The sequence below is a fragment of the Tachypleus tridentatus genome, chromosome 3 (assembly GCF_004210375.1).
Source record: "Tachypleus tridentatus isolate NWPU-2018 chromosome 3, ASM421037v1, whole genome shotgun sequence".
NCBI lineage: Eukaryota > Metazoa > Arthropoda > Merostomata > Xiphosura > Limulidae > Tachypleus > Tachypleus tridentatus.
The window spans coordinates 94,970,910-94,991,840 of NC_134827.1; the positions used below are offsets into that span (position 1 = coordinate 94,970,910).

The 20,931-nt window shown below is 31.3% G+C and overlaps 1 protein-coding gene across 1 annotated transcript in view; it reads right to left on the reverse strand.

Annotated features, from left to right (window-relative positions):
• The window catches only part of Tmem131 (Transmembrane protein 131), a 191,871-nt gene that overhangs the window by 17,627 nt on the left and 153,313 nt on the right, over window positions 1-20,931 (reverse strand). The window contains exons 24-33 of the mRNA XM_076492169.1: window positions 15,423-15,595; window positions 13,518-13,657; window positions 12,739-12,934; window positions 10,811-11,145; window positions 9,794-9,827; window positions 8,589-9,258; window positions 3,732-3,961; window positions 3,005-3,129; window positions 1,513-1,611; window positions 244-444 (exon numbers count right to left, since the gene is read on the reverse strand). Coding sequence (XP_076348284.1) covers window positions 244-444; window positions 1,513-1,611; window positions 3,005-3,129; window positions 3,732-3,961; window positions 8,589-9,258; window positions 9,794-9,827; window positions 10,811-11,145; window positions 12,739-12,934; window positions 13,518-13,657; window positions 15,423-15,595 — 2,203 coding nt within the window. The remainder of the gene's footprint in view (window positions 1-243; window positions 445-1,512; window positions 1,612-3,004; window positions 3,130-3,731; window positions 3,962-8,588; window positions 9,259-9,793; window positions 9,828-10,810; window positions 11,146-12,738; window positions 12,935-13,517; window positions 13,658-15,422; window positions 15,596-20,931) is intronic.

Genomic DNA, 20,931 nt, shown 5'->3' on the forward strand with positions numbered 1-20,931 from the left:
TCTTCAGTGAAACCTAAAATGACCCTACTCATTGACAATCACCTTGGTTCACTCTTGAATAAACAAGGAAACATTATCACAAACATGTGTGTATACTAAAACAGTAAAAATAAAATTGCAAAAATTCACTTCAAGAAATAGAAATAACCCACAAGAGAGATATGAAGAGAATCTTACATAAACATTTGACAAAGTTTTAACTGTGGCTGACGAAGAACTTTTGTTTCGGAGCCTCATTCCTACCTGGAAATCTTGATGAAGTGCCTCCCACATCTCCAGCCAAGAGTGTTTTTGATTTGCCTTTATTAAGTCCCAAATCTCCACTAACTGCTGCAGAATAGGTTGGAGGCCGGTAGGAGCTTGTCGGGTTTGATTCATTAGATGAACTCCCACGATTATGAAGTACAAATGTTTCCGTTTGCTGAGCAAGGTCAAAGAATCCATCTGAGAAGGTAATATATTATTAAACAAAACTTTAAGAAATGTAAGAACTACAACAGATAAAATATTTTTTGTACCAAAACCACTTACTTCTCAATGAACGTGTTTGAATAAATAATAAAACAATAGGCATATCAAAGACATTACTCTAATACTGAGTATATCCTTAGCAGTTGAAAATCATTATTAACACTTTGTGCAAACTAGGGGTCAAAATGCACATCACGACCTTTTACAAAGTCACATTCAAAATACAATTAAATAATTTTATTATCAAGCTATGTCAGCATTCCTGACATCAAAACATAGTTTATAATTCAACTTTTAATATTATTAATTTCTCTAATATCAAATAAAAAATATTCATTCCTCACTTCTTTGCTAATTTTAAATATTCTTTTCATTCTATCTTCTGAATTTTAATAAAAAATCACACACTTATAACATATATCCATTACCAAGCATGTTTAAATATACAACCTCCAATCTTTTTGGTTAAAAAAAAGAAGAAGACATAAATCAGAAAGTTTAACTCACATTTTCCTATCACATCCAGCCTATGAGAGAATGCCAGTAATTCCTTCTGACATTCGACATAGATCATTTATGATCAACAGAAAAACTGAATTTTAACATACTGAATTCCTTGTAAGGCTAGATTGTTCCTATAACAGGAGTTTAGTTATTAAGCCAAATGTTTCAGTCTTTGCTCTTGCTGATTTTCTCAGCCAGCAAAATGAATTATTTGAAACCACTTATGGCTTAATTAAAAGGCCAGTTATATTATAATACTTACAGGACATTGTATTCTTTGTGCATATGTTATTAATTTATGTTATAAATTGAATAACTGAAAAATAAACTTCAGTGAAATGTTAACAATAACTCTACTAGAAATAGGGTTAATTTTTATCAAGACTTTTCTTCAACAAGACCAACTAGTTTCAGATGAAGAACTAACACATTTTTAATAACCTGTACACGTTCACAATTAAATGAAAAGTTTTATTTATAATTTCCAAAGAAAAGAAAAATAAAGTGTACACATCAATATAAAGACACTGATGTTACCATATCCTGTCAAAGGCCGTGGGTCATCCCAAAGAGGAGGTGGAGATTCTTTGCCTAAATCACTACTATCTGTGTCTGATAAAGTCGTAATTGATCGGCCTATAAAAATAACACATCATCTTGCACTTAAACCACATCTTAATGAAAGATTACAAAACAAGAGAACATATTGGATAATGAAAAGAACTCACTCATACAAAAATGAAATATTATATGCAATCCTGAGAGCATGTGGTATTTCAATAAGTTATATTTATGCAGAAGCATGGTAAAAACAAAGAACTTATCAAATATTTAAACATTATTTAGTGTTCAAGAAAATTATTTAAACTTTCAAACTTGTAGCAATAAAATTACTGATTTCCTACCTGAAGTAATTTTATAAAACGTTTTCAAAAACTCATAATTATAAGTATTGATTGTAAGGACAGTAATGTACAAACTTAACAGATGTAGCTCCATCATTAACAAGCTTGTCTGTCAAAGAATGTGCCCTGTTGCAGTTACTGATTCAGTCTAAATCCTCCATAAAAAAATATAATGACCTGTTTGTTACAGAGGGAAGTCAACAGCACCCACTGCCAACCTTTTGGGATATTCTTGTCTGAATAAATTGTCCAAAGTAACCATCATCCTTATAACATACTTACAGCTCCAAAGTGTGAAGCACATTTTTATTTTTTGATGTGGTTATGAGATATAAACAATAGACCCTCAAACGCACAGTATGACACATTGGCGACTAGACTATGTTTGGTCCAGTTACATTGAAAAATGAAAGACTATACTGATCCTAGTTTGTTAGACAGTGAGAAATGACAGAACAAACTTAAATGATGATTGCTTATTTCAGAGTTAACATCTCAAGTCTTAAGGCCTTCATCACCATACAGCAATAGCTTTTTAACCTACATGATGGAAGTAATTTATATAACAAGTAACAATGTGTTTTTTTTTATTTGATACAAGAAAATATACGTATAATACCACAAAGCAAAACCCTAACAGTGTTCAAAACAGAATGTTAACATCAAAAATTCAGTACATATGAAACCAATCAAAATAAGAAGTTATACAGAAAAACAAAATATTTTTGAATCTGAAGTAAAAACTGAGAAAATTCCCCAAGATTTAAAAATCTCAAGTTTTTCATCAAATAAGAACACTCGTTAAAAACGTCAAACATTTTTCTTTACATTCACATTTGATAGCAGACCTACAGACTAGATTTTACGACATCAAAGTAGAAACAAAAAAGGTTAAAACTGCTATAATTTAAATGAAACATGTCAGTTTTATAGAAAATAAAAAAAACAACTTTACAACCTTGGGAAAAAAAGCACTGATTTCTTATAAATAATAAGAAATTTAAGGGATACACTAACCCTTACTTGTTGGTTTTATAGAAAATAAAAAACCAAAAACTTTATAACCTTGGAAAACATGGCACTGGTTTCTTATAAATAATAAGAAATTTAAGGGATACACTAACCCTTACTTTTAGGTTTTACCCTGTTCAGTATCTTGTTTGTTTTCGTGACGTCTGGCTGCAATCGTTTTTCTTTATTAACTGTTGATACTACAATAGGTTTTGGTTTGTATGGCAACTCCAGAGTGCTGAAAAGAAAAAAAGGAGTAACTTTAACACTGGTACAATTATTAACAAAGAGTTCTGAAAATGGAAGAACGCTTGAATAGTAACACATTTAATTTTCAGAAACAATATAGTGCTTCTCCAACATGATTAAGGATTTTATTCGTATAACAATTTAGCTATAATATTTAATCCTAGTTTATCCACATGACTCCTATGACTTGTTCAAGTAAAAATTTTCTTGCAGTACTATGCATAGTTCTTCATAATTTCAAACTGACAGACTAGATGGAAGGCAGATAATCAAGAAACTTTCCACCAAACCTTGGGCCACTCATGTCTGACTTAACAGTGGAATTTGACATGCACAGTCCCAAAGTATGTAGAACATTTCTAGGATCATGGGCTGGAAACAATGAACCATCAGACTGATAGCTCAATCACATTAACCATAAACCATTAAGCCACACCCAGCCCAGTCCAATAAGATTTGAACACACATTTTTATATACCAAACCACTTGTAGGTCCATGACTGTCGCACGATCCCTATCAAACACATTCATATAATACAATAGATGGAACTCATCTATCTCACTACAATGATGAAATTCTTTACCACTCACCTAGGACGTAAAACATCTCCTCCAAACACTTCTGTTGGTACTTTAATTTTCTTATGTGCTCTACTTTTTGTACTGATCTGGAAATCATCATCATCTTTAAAGATCTCAGATCTTCCTCCAGATGGCACTCCAAATTCACTTTTGGCTGCAGACTGGTCTTGCCCTTTTGATTTATTTCTAGGGGTTTTCATTGGCTTTGAAACAACACAGATATCCGGAAGACGGTTATCCTGAAGTTAATTTAAAAAGTATACACTTAATATGCATGTACATTGTTTTTTTGAACAAAGCAACTAGTCTTACCAGAATCGTTTCCTTTTTAAATGATGTTGATAAATGTTTAATACAAGTTAATCATAAGCTCTTACCAGTTTGTATTCCATTATTTTCTGTCCAAATTATTACTTTTTTAACTCTAAGAATCTTATACAGGGTTAAAAAATAATGCTAAATTTCTGGTTAGTTAAGCTACAAACATTTTGAAAACACCAGAAAACAAATTTTTAGCACCCATTTTAGAAAGAAGGTTCAAAGTTTCTTATATCTGGGTATCAATACACCTGTGGTACATGGATTTCAGCCACTTATATTACAAGATATTGGTGGAGGGATGTTGCACGCTCATTTGAATGGTACAACGAAGCTATACCACATGTAATCATGTGAAGTTAGATGGAAGCCTCTGAACTAGTGGAGAGCAAAAAATTGCATATACTGTACTGTGCAAAAGTGTTAGGACAAAGTCAAAAACTAGGTGTCAGGCTACTTTCAAAGAACAAAATGGAAGATAACTCACAGATGAAACATCAGAATTTTTGTCAGTCTTCATATTTAGTACAACAGGAACGAAGTGTTTGAGCTCATCAAACAGTTGATATTTTGTGACCCCCTCCTTTTGCTACAGGTTGTTTCTCAGGCATTGTTGGTACATATTTGATCAAAGTGTTCCTTGGGATTTTGCTTCAAATGTTCCAAATACATTCTCATAAATTTTCTTTGAAAGTAACTTTGGATTTGACAAGTTTTTGATCTATCAAATCCCAGATCCACTCAACTGGGTTACAATCAGGGCTCTGTGGAGACTATAGCATCATTTGAATGACTCCATCAGCTTCTTTCTGAAGTGAGTAACTTACGTGTAGGTTAGGCGAATGTTTAAGGTCATTATCTTATTGGTAAGAATCCTTTGCCAATAATACATAAACCACTGGATATCTGATGGTACTTGCACTGGTACATTATTCAATCTATTTTGCAAATATCTCATGTTGCCTCAGCAGAAAAATACCTCCAAGCCACCTTACTGCTTCCACTATGCTTCTGCCAAATATACAACCTACATTTTGAATCACCAAACCTAGACTTATCCATTCATACCTAGACTTATCCATTCATACCTAGACTTATCCATTCATAACACCCTTTTCTAACCAACATCAGTGCAATTTTTGTACTTTTTTTTGGCAAATTTCAGTTTCTTGGCAATATATGGAAATCAAACTAAAGATTTTTTTTAACTGTTACACAACCAAACATGCCAGTCTTATTGAGACTTCTATATACTGTAGATCTGGACACTTTTCTATCATTTGGTTCATGATCATTTATCTTATGCTCGAAAACAGTGGCAGTATTCCTTCTGTCCCAAAGGCTGCATAAACAAAGAAACTTAACATCAGTGTAGAGTTTAGGTTTTCTATCTCTTCCTTTCTTATTTTCAAAATCACTTGTCTCATCCTCATGATCTAGGGGATTTCATGGAGCACTTTAAGTCTGCAGCAATTTAAAATATGAAGTTTTTATGAAAAATCTTCGTTCTACTGGAAATTCTATATGTTTTTGGGGCCACTGCATGACAACAAAACTTAATGTATAGTGTTAAACACTGGTTTTGTCAAGGTTTATTTGTGGAATGCTATTAACTTGATTTCTTCTTGCACAAAAGAGTACCATATGTTAGCTCCTTGCTAGCTTCTTTCTATAGAGTTAAGACATCGTATGGGATACCATGACAGTTATTTCAGACCTAAACTTGATTAGTATGTTCATTCAAAAAGAACCATTATGACATTTCCCTGGTACAAATATATGGAAATTCTATAGAATAAGTATTCTCATCCTGGCTCATTCAACTGTCAACAATGATCAGTGAAGCATTACCACACTGATGAAATCTACATTCTGTAATTGCATGGAAAAATAGCCCAATAAAATCGAGAGAATGACAAAATATTCTCTTGTCCTAATACTTTTACACAGTATTCTATAGATGGCAGCACTACTCGAGGAAAGCTGTTATGTGAGAGGAAGTAAGATATTGTATTGGAATTTCCTTTGGAAAATCTGTGTCTGATATATTAAAAATATAATAAAATGCATTACTTTTATTTTAGTGTTTGGTGGTCTTCAATACTAGACTACTATACTTTGTTCATTTAGACATTTGTGGTTTTAATGCATTGGATTTTGCCCAAATGAAGCATCTTTTTTTTTTGCAAAATATTAAAAATAAAATCACTATTACATGTACTTAAAATGAGTTTTAATATTTGAATATATATATTAAAAGAAACCATGACATGAAGGTTTATGTAACTATTTATCAATATTTAATAGTTAAAGAAGTTATGCCATGTAATTTAATCTTAAAGAAAAATAACGATACTGGTTCTGAACCCATTAGTGGGAAAAAAAGCTAGTAATAATTTGCTTCAAAAATCAAGATGAAGGCCTGCAGTCAGTAGATGGATTGAAACCCAACAATTTCAAGCATACAGATACTATCAAAAAACGAAATTATAAAGCAAAGTACAGACAGCTTTAAGAAACAACTAACATCACAGCTTGAGTTATTACTAAGTTTTAAGGAATGATTTACATTATATCTTCAGTTATTAGTGGGCTTAAAGAAATTATTTACATTATATCTTCAGATATTAGTGGGCTTAAAGAAATTATTTACATTATATCTTCAGATATTAGTGGGCTTAAAGAAAGTATTTACATTATGTATTCAGTTATTAGTGGGTTAAAAGAAAGTATTTACATTATGTATTCAGTTATTAGTGGGTTTAAAGAAAGTATTTACATTATGTATTCAGTTATTAGTGGGTTTAAAGAAAGTATTTACATTATGTATTCAGTTATTAGTGGGTTAAAGAAAGTATTTACATTATGTATTCAGTTATTAGTGGGTTTAAAGAAAGTATTTACATTATGTATTCAGTTATTAGTGGGTTTAAAGAAAGTATTTACATTATGTATTCAGTTATTAGTGGGTTTAAAGAAAGTATTTACATTATGTATTCAGTTATTAGTGGGTTTAAAGAAAGTATTTACATTATGTATTCAGTGATTAGTGGGTTTAAAGAAATTATTTACATTATGTATTCAGTTATTAGTGGGTTTAAAGAAAGTATTTACATTATGTATTCAGTTATTAGTGGGTTTAAAGAAAGTATTTACATTATGTATTCAGTGATTAGTGGGTTAAAGAAAGTATTTACATTATGTATTCAGTTATTAGTGGGCTTAAAGAAATTATTTACATTATGTATTCAGTTATTAGTGGGTTTAAAGAAAGTATTTACATTATGTATTCAGTTATTAGTGGGTTTAAAGAAAGTATTTACATTATGTATTCAGTGATTAGTGGGTTTAAAGAAAGTATTTACATTATGTATTCAGTTATTAGTGGGCTTAAAGAAATTATTTACATTATGTATTCAGTTATTAGTGGGTTTAAAGAAAGTATTTACATTATATATTCAGTGATTAGTGGGTTTAAAGAAAGTATTTACATTATGTATTCAGTGATTAGTGGGTTTAAAGAAAGTATTTACATTATGTATTCAGTGATTAGTGGGTTTAAAGAAAGTATTTACATTATGTATTCAGTGATTAGTGGGTTTAAAGAAAGTATTTACATTATGTATTCAGTTATTAGTGGGTTTAAAGAAAGTACTTACATTATATCTTGAGTTATTAGTGGGCGTAAAGAAATTATTTACATCTTCAGTTATTAGTGGGCTTTAAGAAATGATTTATATGTTCAGTTATTAGTGGGGTTTAATGAATAACATTATACCTTTAGTTATTATTAGACTGATTTACATTATAGCTGCAGTTATTATTTGGCTTTAAAAATACTTTTCACTGTATACTTTATTACTACTGGCATGTAAGAAATATTCTACATTAAAGTTTGAGACATTACTGACTTTTTAGAAATGGTTTAGATAATAATTTGAGTTGTAGGTTTAAGAAAATGTTTCAAGAATAGCTTCAATTTTTAAAAGCCACTGATAAATCTGTACATTGTTATACATTTAAAATATAATATATTAAATAAATAAAATTCATTTTATTTTTATTTTTTAAAGTTTTCAGTGCTGACTGAAGGATAGAAAACACTTTCAAGGAAATTAATAAAAACTTTAGGTAAATGAATTTGTTTTGTTCTGCTTAACTGCTTACTATGACTTAAAATCAATTTTGTAACCTTTGACACAAAAGAGTTATAAACCAAAAGATTAGGTAGTTAAACAAAACATACATCTGAAATTGTTTGTCATCTTTATTGATGATGAAATTCAGCGACATATTGTTATTTCTAAGATTTTTATCATACTTGCATCACATGATGCATGCAAGAAAACTTAGACATTTTGGTTGCCAGTGGAATGACTAACAAAAGTGATTCTCTAAGCCTGTAAGTGTTCAATGAGTCACTGCTAATTAAAATAGAGGGAAATTAGACTTAAGTCTACAAATGATATTCTTCCCATTTATCCCTTTTAAGTTTAGTTACATATGTAACCTGAAAAAAAACCATCAAAATTAAAATATTTATCTTGCCTTTTCACTGATGTCCGACTCTGCATTTGATGTTTCTGTGGTTGTCGAAGATGTTTCCTCTTCCACGGAAGAAATATCTGTTTGTTTCTTCCATTTTGATTTTATAACTGTTTGAGAATTTTCTTTGGGACTGTTTTGTCTTACCCTGCTTTTACTATTACCCTCAGTGGATATATGTTTAGGCCAGTCTCTAAAACAGCTGGTTTCATCATCCTCTGGAGTCTTTGCAAGATTTTTTTCTGTATTGGTTCCTTTGGTAGTTTGAGTTGCTGCATTAGATTTATGCTCAGTTTCAGATGACGATCCAAAGGAAAATGGATCTTTGAAAAAACTGGTCCAGCTTCTGCTCTGACTTTTTCTCTTTTTATTAGTTTTTGACTGATCTATACTTTCTTCAATAACTCCATCCATACTTTTAGCATCCTGTTTATTCCGAGTAGATCTATTCCGGAGATTTTTTCCACCGTTCTCGTACCGAACTGATGCAATATCTTTACATGGTCCTCCATCGAAATCAGGATCTTGTTTGCTACTACCTCTACGCTGCGTCCGATGTAACATTCCATTCACTAAGGCATCTGAACTACTATCTCTTTGAGATGAGCCCTCATATCTCTTTTTAGCCTCTAAATTCAAACTTGATGTTGAGCTTGTTGTATCTATTTTATTACTGAAATCAAATAAGACAATACACATGTCTGAACTTCTGTTAGACATGAACACATTGAAATCCACAAATAATACAAAATGTCATTTCACTGATTCAAATGAAGTTAGTTGAATTTGAAAGTTACATTTTGTAAAGAATGGTTCATATCGTAGCTGGTATTTTTAAAAGGAAACAAAAAAATTGTTTTATTAGTAATATCTAACTTTTTTAACCCTTAATGTTGTAGGTAGCAACATAAATTGATGATGGCTTCCATTTAAGGGTTAATGGGAACAGAAATAAAGCAAAGTCCACTCATTTTTGTTAAAATACTAAAACCCTTATGACTTTTATTACACCTATTTCTATCTCAGCTTACAAACTAACAACTTGAAGAATATATATATATATATAAACAAGATATAGTCAAAACGTAATCAAATGGTATGATTTGATGATGCACAAATTTATCACTAAAAGCCAGGGATCTTGTGTTTCAGAATGGCTGGTATGGGTATTAACACTTTTATTGATAAGGAAAGAACAACATTTTGACCTTGCTAGATCAACTTTGTTAGCCTGAAGACGGCCTAGGAAGGTCGAAATGTTGTTCTCTCCTTATCAGTAGAAGTGTTAATACCCATACTAGGTATCCTGAGATACATTTTTATATCAAGTGGGTTTTTAATCATCAAGAGTCAGAGATCTTGTATAAAATTCTGAATACAAAAGAAAAAATACATAAATGTTTAATAAACTAAATCAAATCCTGATCTATTTAAAATATCATAAGCTTTCAAGAAGCCTAAAATATGCTATTACAGGTAAAAAAGTTAGTCTGTGAATAGTAAAATACTCTAAAAATAGTCCTTTGTTAAAAAGAACAGGGACTAGACATCAGAGTTCTTTTTACAATATGACTTACATGTTAAGCAATGAAGTTAAACCCGCTTGTTTATTTATAACTCCACTCCTTTGTAAAGACTCAACAAGTTATTTTTGTATATATATTTTTGTTCTTCAATGATACAGAAATTGTCCATTGGTTAATTAAAACAAGAACTAAGTAGAGGAAGATATGACTTCATTTAAAAATTTTTTAAATTTAATGACCCTATGAGGACATACCCTGTATTAGCAGATCAAAACCTTGTTATCAAACAAACTTTAAAACGGATGGATGAAGGCCATTCAAACTACTCGGACAAACTAGTCTGTTGATTATATGTTAAAAGCAAGAAACAAAAAAGAATGGACCAACATAGTTTGACAAAAATCTTTTCACATGGGCTCACTTTTATGTATCAAATGGTGAAGCTCTTACACACAAACAAAACATATTACTAATATATTATATGTGTTTTCAATTGCAAGTTATATTAAGAGAGAAAATAAAAGATTCCTTACTGGAAGTAATCTAATAGTGTACTAAGAAATTATGCGGTTCTTATGAATATTGCCATACAAAGCAAAATGATAATACTTCTGATCTTTGTAATACATCCACAACAGTTTTGAAAACCTCAAATTAAGCAATAACTTACCCTTGTTTGTTTTCTACAGAATTAGCCACATGGTCCAAGTTGAATGATGCAAGTTTTTTCAGGGATGCAATCATTTCCCATTGAAAGTGTAGTTGTGACGATCGAGAAGGATTTTAACACACTGTCTGCCTCAAAATAAGCCATTACCATCACAACAATCACCAGCAATACAGTGATACACACTACTAAATAATAGAAAATATATTCCCAGGATGGTCTGGGCAGAGACTGGCCACAAGAAGCTAGCATCCGCCGAGGTAAGGTTGCAATAAGTGTATATTTTAATACTAAACCTCCAACTCCGAGGCTGGTGTGTATATTCAGCGTACGCTCCACACGAGAGAGGGTAAAGTCTGGTGTAAAACTAGATAAAGATAAGAAAATAAACTCAACCACACAAATAGTTCACTAATTTTATTATTTTTCAAAACAAAGATGATTTTCACAATGTGACTATTGGTTCACTTTTGTGCACAAGTAACAAAAGATAATCCACGATATAAGTTCTTTCCCTACTGTAGCTTAAAATACTTTCTATAACTGTTCTTGATAGCCTTCAATGAAAATAAAATGAAACAAATATTATTTACTGTCACTGACCTCAAAATTTCAGCATACTCAAAACAAATGTTATTACATAAACTAATTTAAAAGCTCCAAATTGTTAACCCAAAGTTTGACTTCTGACCCCTCCAACTTTAATTTTTTATTTGGAGAATAGAATTAAACAAGCTTCCAACCCACATGGAGAGAAACAAAAGAAAGCAGAACAAAAGTGGAAACCTTTGGCTTTTGCATGTTTGTTGTTCAAATTTTGAAAAGTTGATGCCAACAACTGTAAATGTAACTCATTGCATTTTGTTTTATAATTTCCACACTTATAAAGCTAATACATATCACCCGAAGACTACAGTTACTTTCTTCTATAGAGTTATCTCATTTTCCCTTATGTGGATTGCAACTTTCTAAGATTATAGTGTACTACCTCAGATTGATTGTATGCCTTCATAAAATCCAACATATAATGTTTTACTAGTTTTTATATGTTATATAAAGGCAATATATTAAGTTTACTTGTCCTTCTGTTTTTTTTTGTTCTGAAACTATTGAAACTTATGGTGGATGAACTGAGAAATTAGAATGGGAGTTTTTGAAAACATCTTTACATAATTCCTAAAAATGAATTCAGAGGATAAATCTGTAGAGAGTACAATATTAGATAAATACTATATACTAGCTTTAACAAGTTTCAACTAAGTGGGCTAGCGCATTACACTGCAATAAACTTTACTTTTAGGTTAATGGTAATGGAACAGTACCAAGCTATGTCACACCCTAATAGCTATTTTGTTATAAATTGTAAATTTACCATGTGAAAAAGCTAATTCAGACTCAAAAATATTTAACAGCTATCACACTTTATGTTTGAAGTATTGGTGTTTCACATGTGGTTTCTCTCATGAATTATAAATTTTTCTAAATGCAAATGCAGGACAGACCAAAATCATGTTAATGGGCTGAAAAAGTTAATACAAAAAACAACTTCCCCTTGATAATTTGATAGATGGCTGCATAACAATAATAAAAACAAGTTACTTACTACAATTTAGTAATGAGTGAGAAAATTTCATGACAAACAGTAAATTAAAATCACTTACCATGTAATTTTTTTTTCAAATAAAGAAAAGAGGTTACAGAAATAATAAACCATTTATTTACAATTTAACTAACAAGTACCATCGCTGTAAAAATGTGAAAATCAAGGTCTTATTCAATAAAAACAGTGATGGAAAAAGAATCAGTTATCAATGGAAAGAGTTATGAAGTGATGCCCTTGCTAAATTACTTGTTGATAAAACAGCCAGTTACCTTCAAATTACTGCAGTAAATATGATATACAAATCTAACCAAAAGATATATTCTTTCAGACTTAGAGGTAGCAATAAGTGAGACTTACGCAATGTCAACTTTTCGGCTGGAGTTAGGCCTAAGTTCAAAACCCTGACAGTTAAGAACGCGAAATCCAAACCCAGAGCAAGGAACACCATTTATGTCAAACCCTCTGATATATACAGGTAGCTCTCCCATATTTCTTGCTGTAAAAGCTCTTCTAACTGTATAGTTAGGTTGAAGAAATTTATTGTTGCGAGAACCTACAGACAGGTCAATGAGACAAGAAGTAAGTAAATACGATTACTTCCTATAAGACAATCACTGCACACAATGTACACTAGGCCTATTTATTCAATCAGTTTATGTAGAAAGATATATATAGAAAAATAAATACTACCTTAAGTCATTAAATGCTGTGTTGTCAAAAGTCTTTCCTAAAGCCTGGTACTGATGTTTGTAAATGAAAAAAAAAAGAAATGCGAATAACCTTTTATATGATTTGTGATGACTGATAGGCCAAAGATTTATGATATATATGTAAAAATTAGGAAAGACCAAAAACTTTCTAACAGAAGTAATATAATATATATTTTACCTTGTCACTGTTAAACAGATTTTACATATCCAAATAATGATTTTTACAAGATAAAATAAATTTGTCTCACACTGAACTTCTATGACCAAAGGTCTTATCTTAGAAATGACTTAATGGAAATAATTTATATCATGCTTCCCTCTGCAAAAATTTAAAATTGACTATGACCAAAAATAATCACATTTAATGTAGTACTTTTACTGTCATACATGTGACGATCAGTTCTGTCACAACAATATGATACTCACCATTACAGTCTTTAAGATGTTTTTCAGTCATTTCAAACATAAGACTTGAATCTGTCCCTGGAGTTTTACTACCAAAAGTTATCTTCCCTACTCCGCCTTGTCCTTGCACTACCAATGCATCCATAATTGTAAGGTTGTTTCTACCATACAAAATATTTACAAAGAGATAAGCATTTGTTGTACAACTACAAAGTACATTTAAAAATATCAATCTTTAATTTAACCCAAAAAAATATCATTTCCCAACTTTCAGTTTTAACTGCTTTGTCTAAATTCTTACAACATACATTTCAAACAGACAAACTCCTTGAAAAACCAACTTTTTATGTTTAATTAATACAAAATCTGTCACATGCTCCCATCTGCACTCTGGCATTCTCATTTGGCAAATCATTCTCCAAGTTTTATTTTGTTTGGACAAGAAAAAGACTGCAGTTTTGTAAATTGCTGTTATCAGTCATTTTAGCTTGCTGTATCTGAAACGTTTTTCATTAATTCTGTTTTGACACTTGAGGGAAGCTGGATCTTATTCAAAACTTCACCTGAAATACCTAATAAGCTCACAAGTGACTCGCTGTTAATTCTTTGTACAGTTGGACATCATGAATTATTCCCTGTAAGTAATGATAAAGCACTGTTGTAATTTAAACAAGAGGGCTTAAAAACTGTGAAGTCAGTTGTGTTTATCACCCAATCAGAATTAATGCCTTGTTATGCAATTTGAATAATTACTAGTTTTATATCAAAATTTCATAAAAGTTTTAATCAAAACATAAATTATAAATTTATAAATTATTCAAACAGTGGTTTAGGTTCCAGGTTAATAAATATGCAGAATAATGAAATATCTACAGGAATTAGCATATATACCTTAATCATAAACTGCCTTAAATATACTTAACAAAATATATATTCTTGACAGTTTTCGTTTATTTGTAAAGCAAAGATTTTTTTTGTTTCTCATAATTGAAAAGGACAACAAAACTCAAATGACTTTCTTGGTTAAAGAAGATTTGTCAAAACTGAGTAATCTTATGACTAGCAAGACAATTCTACTTTAGGAACATGTAAAGCAGGAAAGGAAAATAAGGGTATTATTATCAAATCAGGATGAATCTGAGCAAATAATGCAAACCAGGTTTAAAATTATGTTCAATGGGATTTTTGCATTTCAAAAAGTATACTAAAACAAGTTTTCATAAACAATCTTAAAATATTTGGAATCCTTCTTTGATTTATATTGAGAATGCTTAACATTGCAGCATCAATGAATAAAAATTAATTATTAATTTTTCTGTTTTGAGTACACAATTTTACACTGTTGAAAATGCTTATCATATAAATGTGAAAAACAGTTTACACTCAATTAAAAGAAAGTACAAACTGGTTAAAAATATATATATATTTTTTTTTCTCTTTTGCTGTGATCAAGTCTGAGTATGAAATGTTAAGCCTAAACAACAAAAATCCATTCAATAGAGCCTGTTACAAGTCTTTTCACATTTTTAGTTACACAAAATATCTTGCCATTTCAAAGCAGAATGGGTCCCTTTGACTCTACACTGTACAACATGAAAGAAATATGTTTCATTACAACAAGACATCCACACATTTTTATTGACCAAAATGTTCGAAAATAAAGAATTTAATTAATATTCCAACTTTAAAAGCATCAGGTCCTTAATTTTAAAACATAGAACAGAAATAATAACTTCTAAGTTAGCTAATTTTACAACAAACAACTGTTGAGGTAAATAAGAAATGTGTTGGTCAAGCTGGTAACTAAACCCATAAATTACAAGCAATCTCTAAAGGCTAGACAACACAATTCGTATTTCTACAAATAAATTCTATTTGAATAGAACTCCATTCAATAGTTTTGGATATTATTATAATTTCTCTTACCTTATTAAAATTAAAGAGGTTCGTTCCATTTCATCTTTTGGTAAAAAGCCAACATGTACTCTTGCTTTCATTCCTGGAGCTAATAACATTACTATGGAATTTTTATGAAGCTGGACTCCAAACTGATCTTCTAAAGCTTTCTTACTCAGAGTAGCAGTACTATCAAGACCTGACTGTGAATAGAAAATGTGTTATTAAATCATTATTAGTGCAATAAGTATCTTTTAACAAAATATTACACATTATATCAACATGCAAGATGGACCAAAACAAACAAAAAAAGGAATAGAGTTAAGCATGTCAGGTAATTTGTTGGAGTTCACCGAATGGAATGCTTTCAATTTGAGAATCCACAAAATATATTTACTCACAAAAGTTTTGAATATTTTAGAATATACATATTCTATTTGCTGCAAAATCTGAAAATAACATTTAATTACACTTATTAATTGATGCTTTAGTAGTGTCAATAACTAATTTACTTAAAATATTTGGTAAAAATAGTAAGAAGAAAGAAATACAGATTATGAAATATGCTACAGAAGGAGCAAAATTACAGGTTGCATGAGACATCAAATTATAATTATTCTTAACAACTGAGTGGGTGTTAAGTGAAGTTATTTTGAATAGTTTTAGGCCTAGAAAAGTTTGTAATTCGTTAATAGCCAAACATTTTTATTATGAATAAGGTTTCTTTGATGTAGACCTTGAGGGTTCAAGATCCTGTAGCAATGATGGATAAATCACAACATGAAATGTTATGACCTGTGGTTTGAGCATGTGAATGAAAAGTGAGTGGCTAGGTTTAAGTAATAAAAATCTGGTTCTGTCGATTACTTTAAGTGTTCGTAGACTAGTTTCCACATTGTAGTATATTTTTTGTAAAGGAATGTGAACTTACTCTCGTTACACATCCATGAACAAAGAAGCATTCGTACTTGATCATCACGTTCATTGTGATATTTAATTCAGGTCTATATAATAGCTTCAGGTGAATTTAAGGGCAGACGGTGTTTTTACTACGGAGGAGAGATGTTCTGTTGTTCTTTTTTAATTTGCAAGGTTTGCGAGTCCGTACAATAAATGCAGACAAAGAAGGAAATTGTTTAGATGATGTGCAAAGTAACGGATGTTAGAAATTTGTTGTTTAGAAGTATTGATTTATAAGCAATATTTATTAGAAAGTCAGTCAAGAAAACGTCGTTTAACAGGTGTTTGGCAAAAGTGTAATATATCTGGGTAAAACAATAAGTTCAGCCCAAATTAAAAAGGGTATTTAAAAGTGACATGACTAGGTTCAATTTGAAGAGATTAGGTCTATTTAAATCAGTATGTTTGTTAGCAAGTCAGCTGAATAGTCACTGCTTAACAGATGTTTGGCAAAAGTGTAATATCTCTGGGTAAAACAATAATTTGTGCCCAAATTAAAAAGGCTGTATAAAAGTAGCATGACTAGGTTCAATTTGAAGAAGTTAGATCTCTTTATATCAGCATAAACACCTTTTTTCAAATAAATGGGTAGTGTTAAACAAAAGTGATCTAACACCCAAAATCCAAAAATGTTCTATAATATTTTCTAAATTAACATTTGTAATCCTTCTTGTGAAAAAGTACCCAAACCTAACACCTTGATACTACTGCTGTATATAGTGTTCTGTAAAATATTACACGTAGACAATTTATATCCTTTTCTCATCTCAGTGCCATCTGATTTTGTCATTTTTCTGGTGCAAAATGGTGTCTAAAGTGCTCTTAGTATCCTTTTGTATTCAATGTTGTACATAGCCCTTTTTCACATTTGAAAAATTACACTTTGGAATATTCTTAACCCTAACACAATGTACCACTAACTTGGGGGTTTACAAAATAAGACTGACTGACTGATGACTGAAAGCAAATTCCATAACAGTCAGATCACGAAACGAATTTAAAAAAATATAAAATAGTGCATTTCTGACCAATGAATAGCACTTTACAATGCAAAGTTTCAACACTTGTTGTCACACATAATCATCACTCATTGTATAAGAATTTTATGGGGCTGATTTGGTTGGACCTGAAAGGATCAGGTGCACCTTTAACCTCTTCCTCCTCACACCCTACCATGGACGTTTGCAGTTATTTTTATTGTTGGATAAACCAACTGTAAACAGAAGAGTAGGCACAAAAGGTTAACTGGCTGAAGACACGTGAAATACAACTTAGGAAAGGTGAAGCCAGTGTATTCTTCATAAGGCCCTATTTGTTCGAAAATATGACCACAAGGCTCAACATTGTAGGTCAAACTAGAGAGTGCCCAGATTGTCCTTTCACGCTTACTCTGCTATAGCCTGAGTGAAAGAAAAATGTTAGTAGTTAAGAATGATAACCTGAGAGACCTAATGTGTCTCATCTCAGATGTCTACAAGATGAGAACATTCCTAATGATGTGGATGGTAGCTTTGATGGAGAACTGGACTTCCTTACTAAGGACAATTAACCTTGTTATTCTTGTCTCAAGTGGTACAACAAGTATTAACAATTAGAATGAAAATACTTGTTTTGGTAGTAGTAGTCATTTTTAATAAATCTATAACAACTTGTTACAGATTTGCTTTCTAAGCTATTAGGTTGTCCAGAAATGTTGGAATTCTCACAATGACATTTAGAAGCTGAATATTGAATAACTTATCATTGGTTGGTTTAATTCAATGTTTATTGCTTACATAGTGTCCTAATTTTCTGCTGTTTCAACTCCACTCAGTTTAAATTTTGCAACCCCCAAGACAGCATGAACAAAAAGGACTTTCATCTGATTTTTCTCTATGACTTCAAACTTGAATGAAAAACTACTGGAACTACACGGAACATCAGCTAAGCACTTGGCCATAGATCTATTACTGAATGTACAGTTCAACATTGGTTCCAAAGGTTTCGACATGGAGATGAAAGTCTTGAAGACCACAAAGGTTGTGGAAGGAAGCCATCCTTAGATAAAAACACATTAAGGAAAGTAGTTGAGGCAGATCCTCACACAACAGCACATGAGCTTGCAGAAAAGCTAGGCACAAGCAAATCAAGCACTGCCAAACATCTGAGTGCGATTGGAAAGATAATAAAGTTGGACAAGTGGGTTACGCACGAGCTGACTGAAGATCAACAAAATTAGCTTTACGAAATATAAACTGATATTATGGAAACAAAATGATCCATTTTTTGAAAAGATAATGACATGCGATGAAAAGTGGATTCTGTTCGACAATCAGAAACAATCTGAATGATGGCTCAATCACAAAACTGCCCCAAAGCATCACCCAAAGCCCAAGTTTTACCAAAGAAAGGTCATGAGGAATGTATGGAGGACTGGGGTCAGCATCACTCACTACACCTTTTTGATTTCAGGGGAAACAAACACAGCAGACAAATACTGTCAAGAATTGGCTGAAATGCATCGAAAGTTGCGAGAGAAACAACCAGCTCTGATCAATTGAAGAGTCCTTATTCTTCTTCAGGCAAAAGACTTTCGAAACTTCGTCCTCTACACTTGTGTCTCTACAATAGGCAGTTGCTGTACATTATACAAAGTTTCATCAATAAACGCTTTCAAAACCAGACAGCTGCAGAAGCAGCTTTCAGGGAGTTCACTGACCACAGAAACTCCAATTTCTACAGCAGAGGCACAAACAGCATCATTACACATTGACAAAAGTGTGTTTAAGCAAATGGTGCTTACTTTGATTAAAGTATGTTTTACAATATTGGTTTGTACTCTTCTAAACTTCATAGTTCAAAAATGATATTTATTTCTGGACAACTTAATACATTTCTTGACATCTTTTGAAAAGTATGCATTAGGCAAAAATTACTTAAACCACTAATTATCATTCCTAACATGCAACAGTGAACTACAGTGATTAAAATTAGAAAAAAATATCTGGTATTAATCACTGATTTTTTGAGGAAAGTGAAACATTTGGGTTCTTGACTCAAAACTATGAATTGTGGGTAAGATCATGTCTGCATAACACCATCCAAATGAAATACAGAAACCATTTTAACTTCTTTAAAATCCTGCTGTTGAATGCAACTATGAATTCAATCAAGTGTTAATAATAGTTATAATTTAATATTTCATGTAACTTGTAATTTTGTTACTTCTTTAACATATTCTATGTTATTAAACATTTTAAATAAAACACTTAGTGAAGTTACTACTATATAATCATCAACCAAAGTGGTAGTTCATTACAGGGAAAGCCCATTGCTTCCTCTGTGAGTATTATAATAATGGTTTCTAAGTTTATTTTACTACTAAGCAAATAACAGCTACTGTATAGTCATTGTATCTTAGAACAGATGGTTTGACACTTTTACTAATAAAATAGTAAACAACATTTCGACCTTCCTACGCCATCTTCAAGTTAACAAAAACATATAGTCATTGACACCCAATCATTTTACTGCAGTCTGTGGATGTAATTTAACATTTGTATGGCAAGCATGATACATGTACCATAAAAATTATTAACTTTGTTCACCATTACTTATTAACTATATTCACGTAATGCAATATTTGTTTTATGTACAGAGTTCCTGCTAACAAGACCGTATTTTTTTTAATAATACTTAATTGATTTTGGCCATGTTACACAAATGTCTAAAAGAAAAACCAAATCAGTTTCAAGTATTAGGTGGTAAGCACAGTGATGGCTGATGAATTATATAACCAACACCTGATGACTGTTAATTATATAGATGCTGAAGATAGTTGAAACTGATTGAAAAGAGTGGTAAGAACTGTGCAAACAGAAGATGGAAGAAATAATGGCAATTATAAGTGAAAGTGAGGCAGAAATTTGTATCTATGTATTTCATTTAGAAAATATTTAATTTCAGATGACTAGAGTTTAGGGTCATCACAGTGGAAGAGGATGGTAGAATTGTTATGATACAAACTCCACTAGAAATGGAGGGGAAAGTTATATTAATATAATAAATTCATATTTGATTTAGTTTGTTTAGGAATAAGTACACAGCTACACAATAGGCAACCTTTGCTCTGGCCACCACAGGTATTGAAACATAGTTTTTAACAATGCAAGTCTGCAGACATACAGCTGTGCCACTCAGGGCAGAATGTCACTGTAAGAGTAAATGTGGCAGCTGTATCTAAACTGTGACTGACCTTGTATTCTAAAGACAGCTGGTATGGGTATTAAAACTTTAATTAAAACAAAATACAGAACAAAGTTCCAACCTTCTAATGTCATCTTCAGGTCAACAGAGCTTGAAACTGACCTTTGTTAGGCACATCTTCGGGATGAGAGAGTAAAAAGGTACAACATTGTAGGGGTGTTGCAGTTAGATGTTAAGTTATTAATTGGTATAGGTATAAAGGTATTTTATTTATATACTTATTCAATTTTGGTTTTAGTTCTGACTGACCTTACTATGATCAGCTGTAGCTAAATTGTGACTGACCTTACTACGGCCAGCTGTAACTAAACTGTGACTAACCTTACTGTGGTCA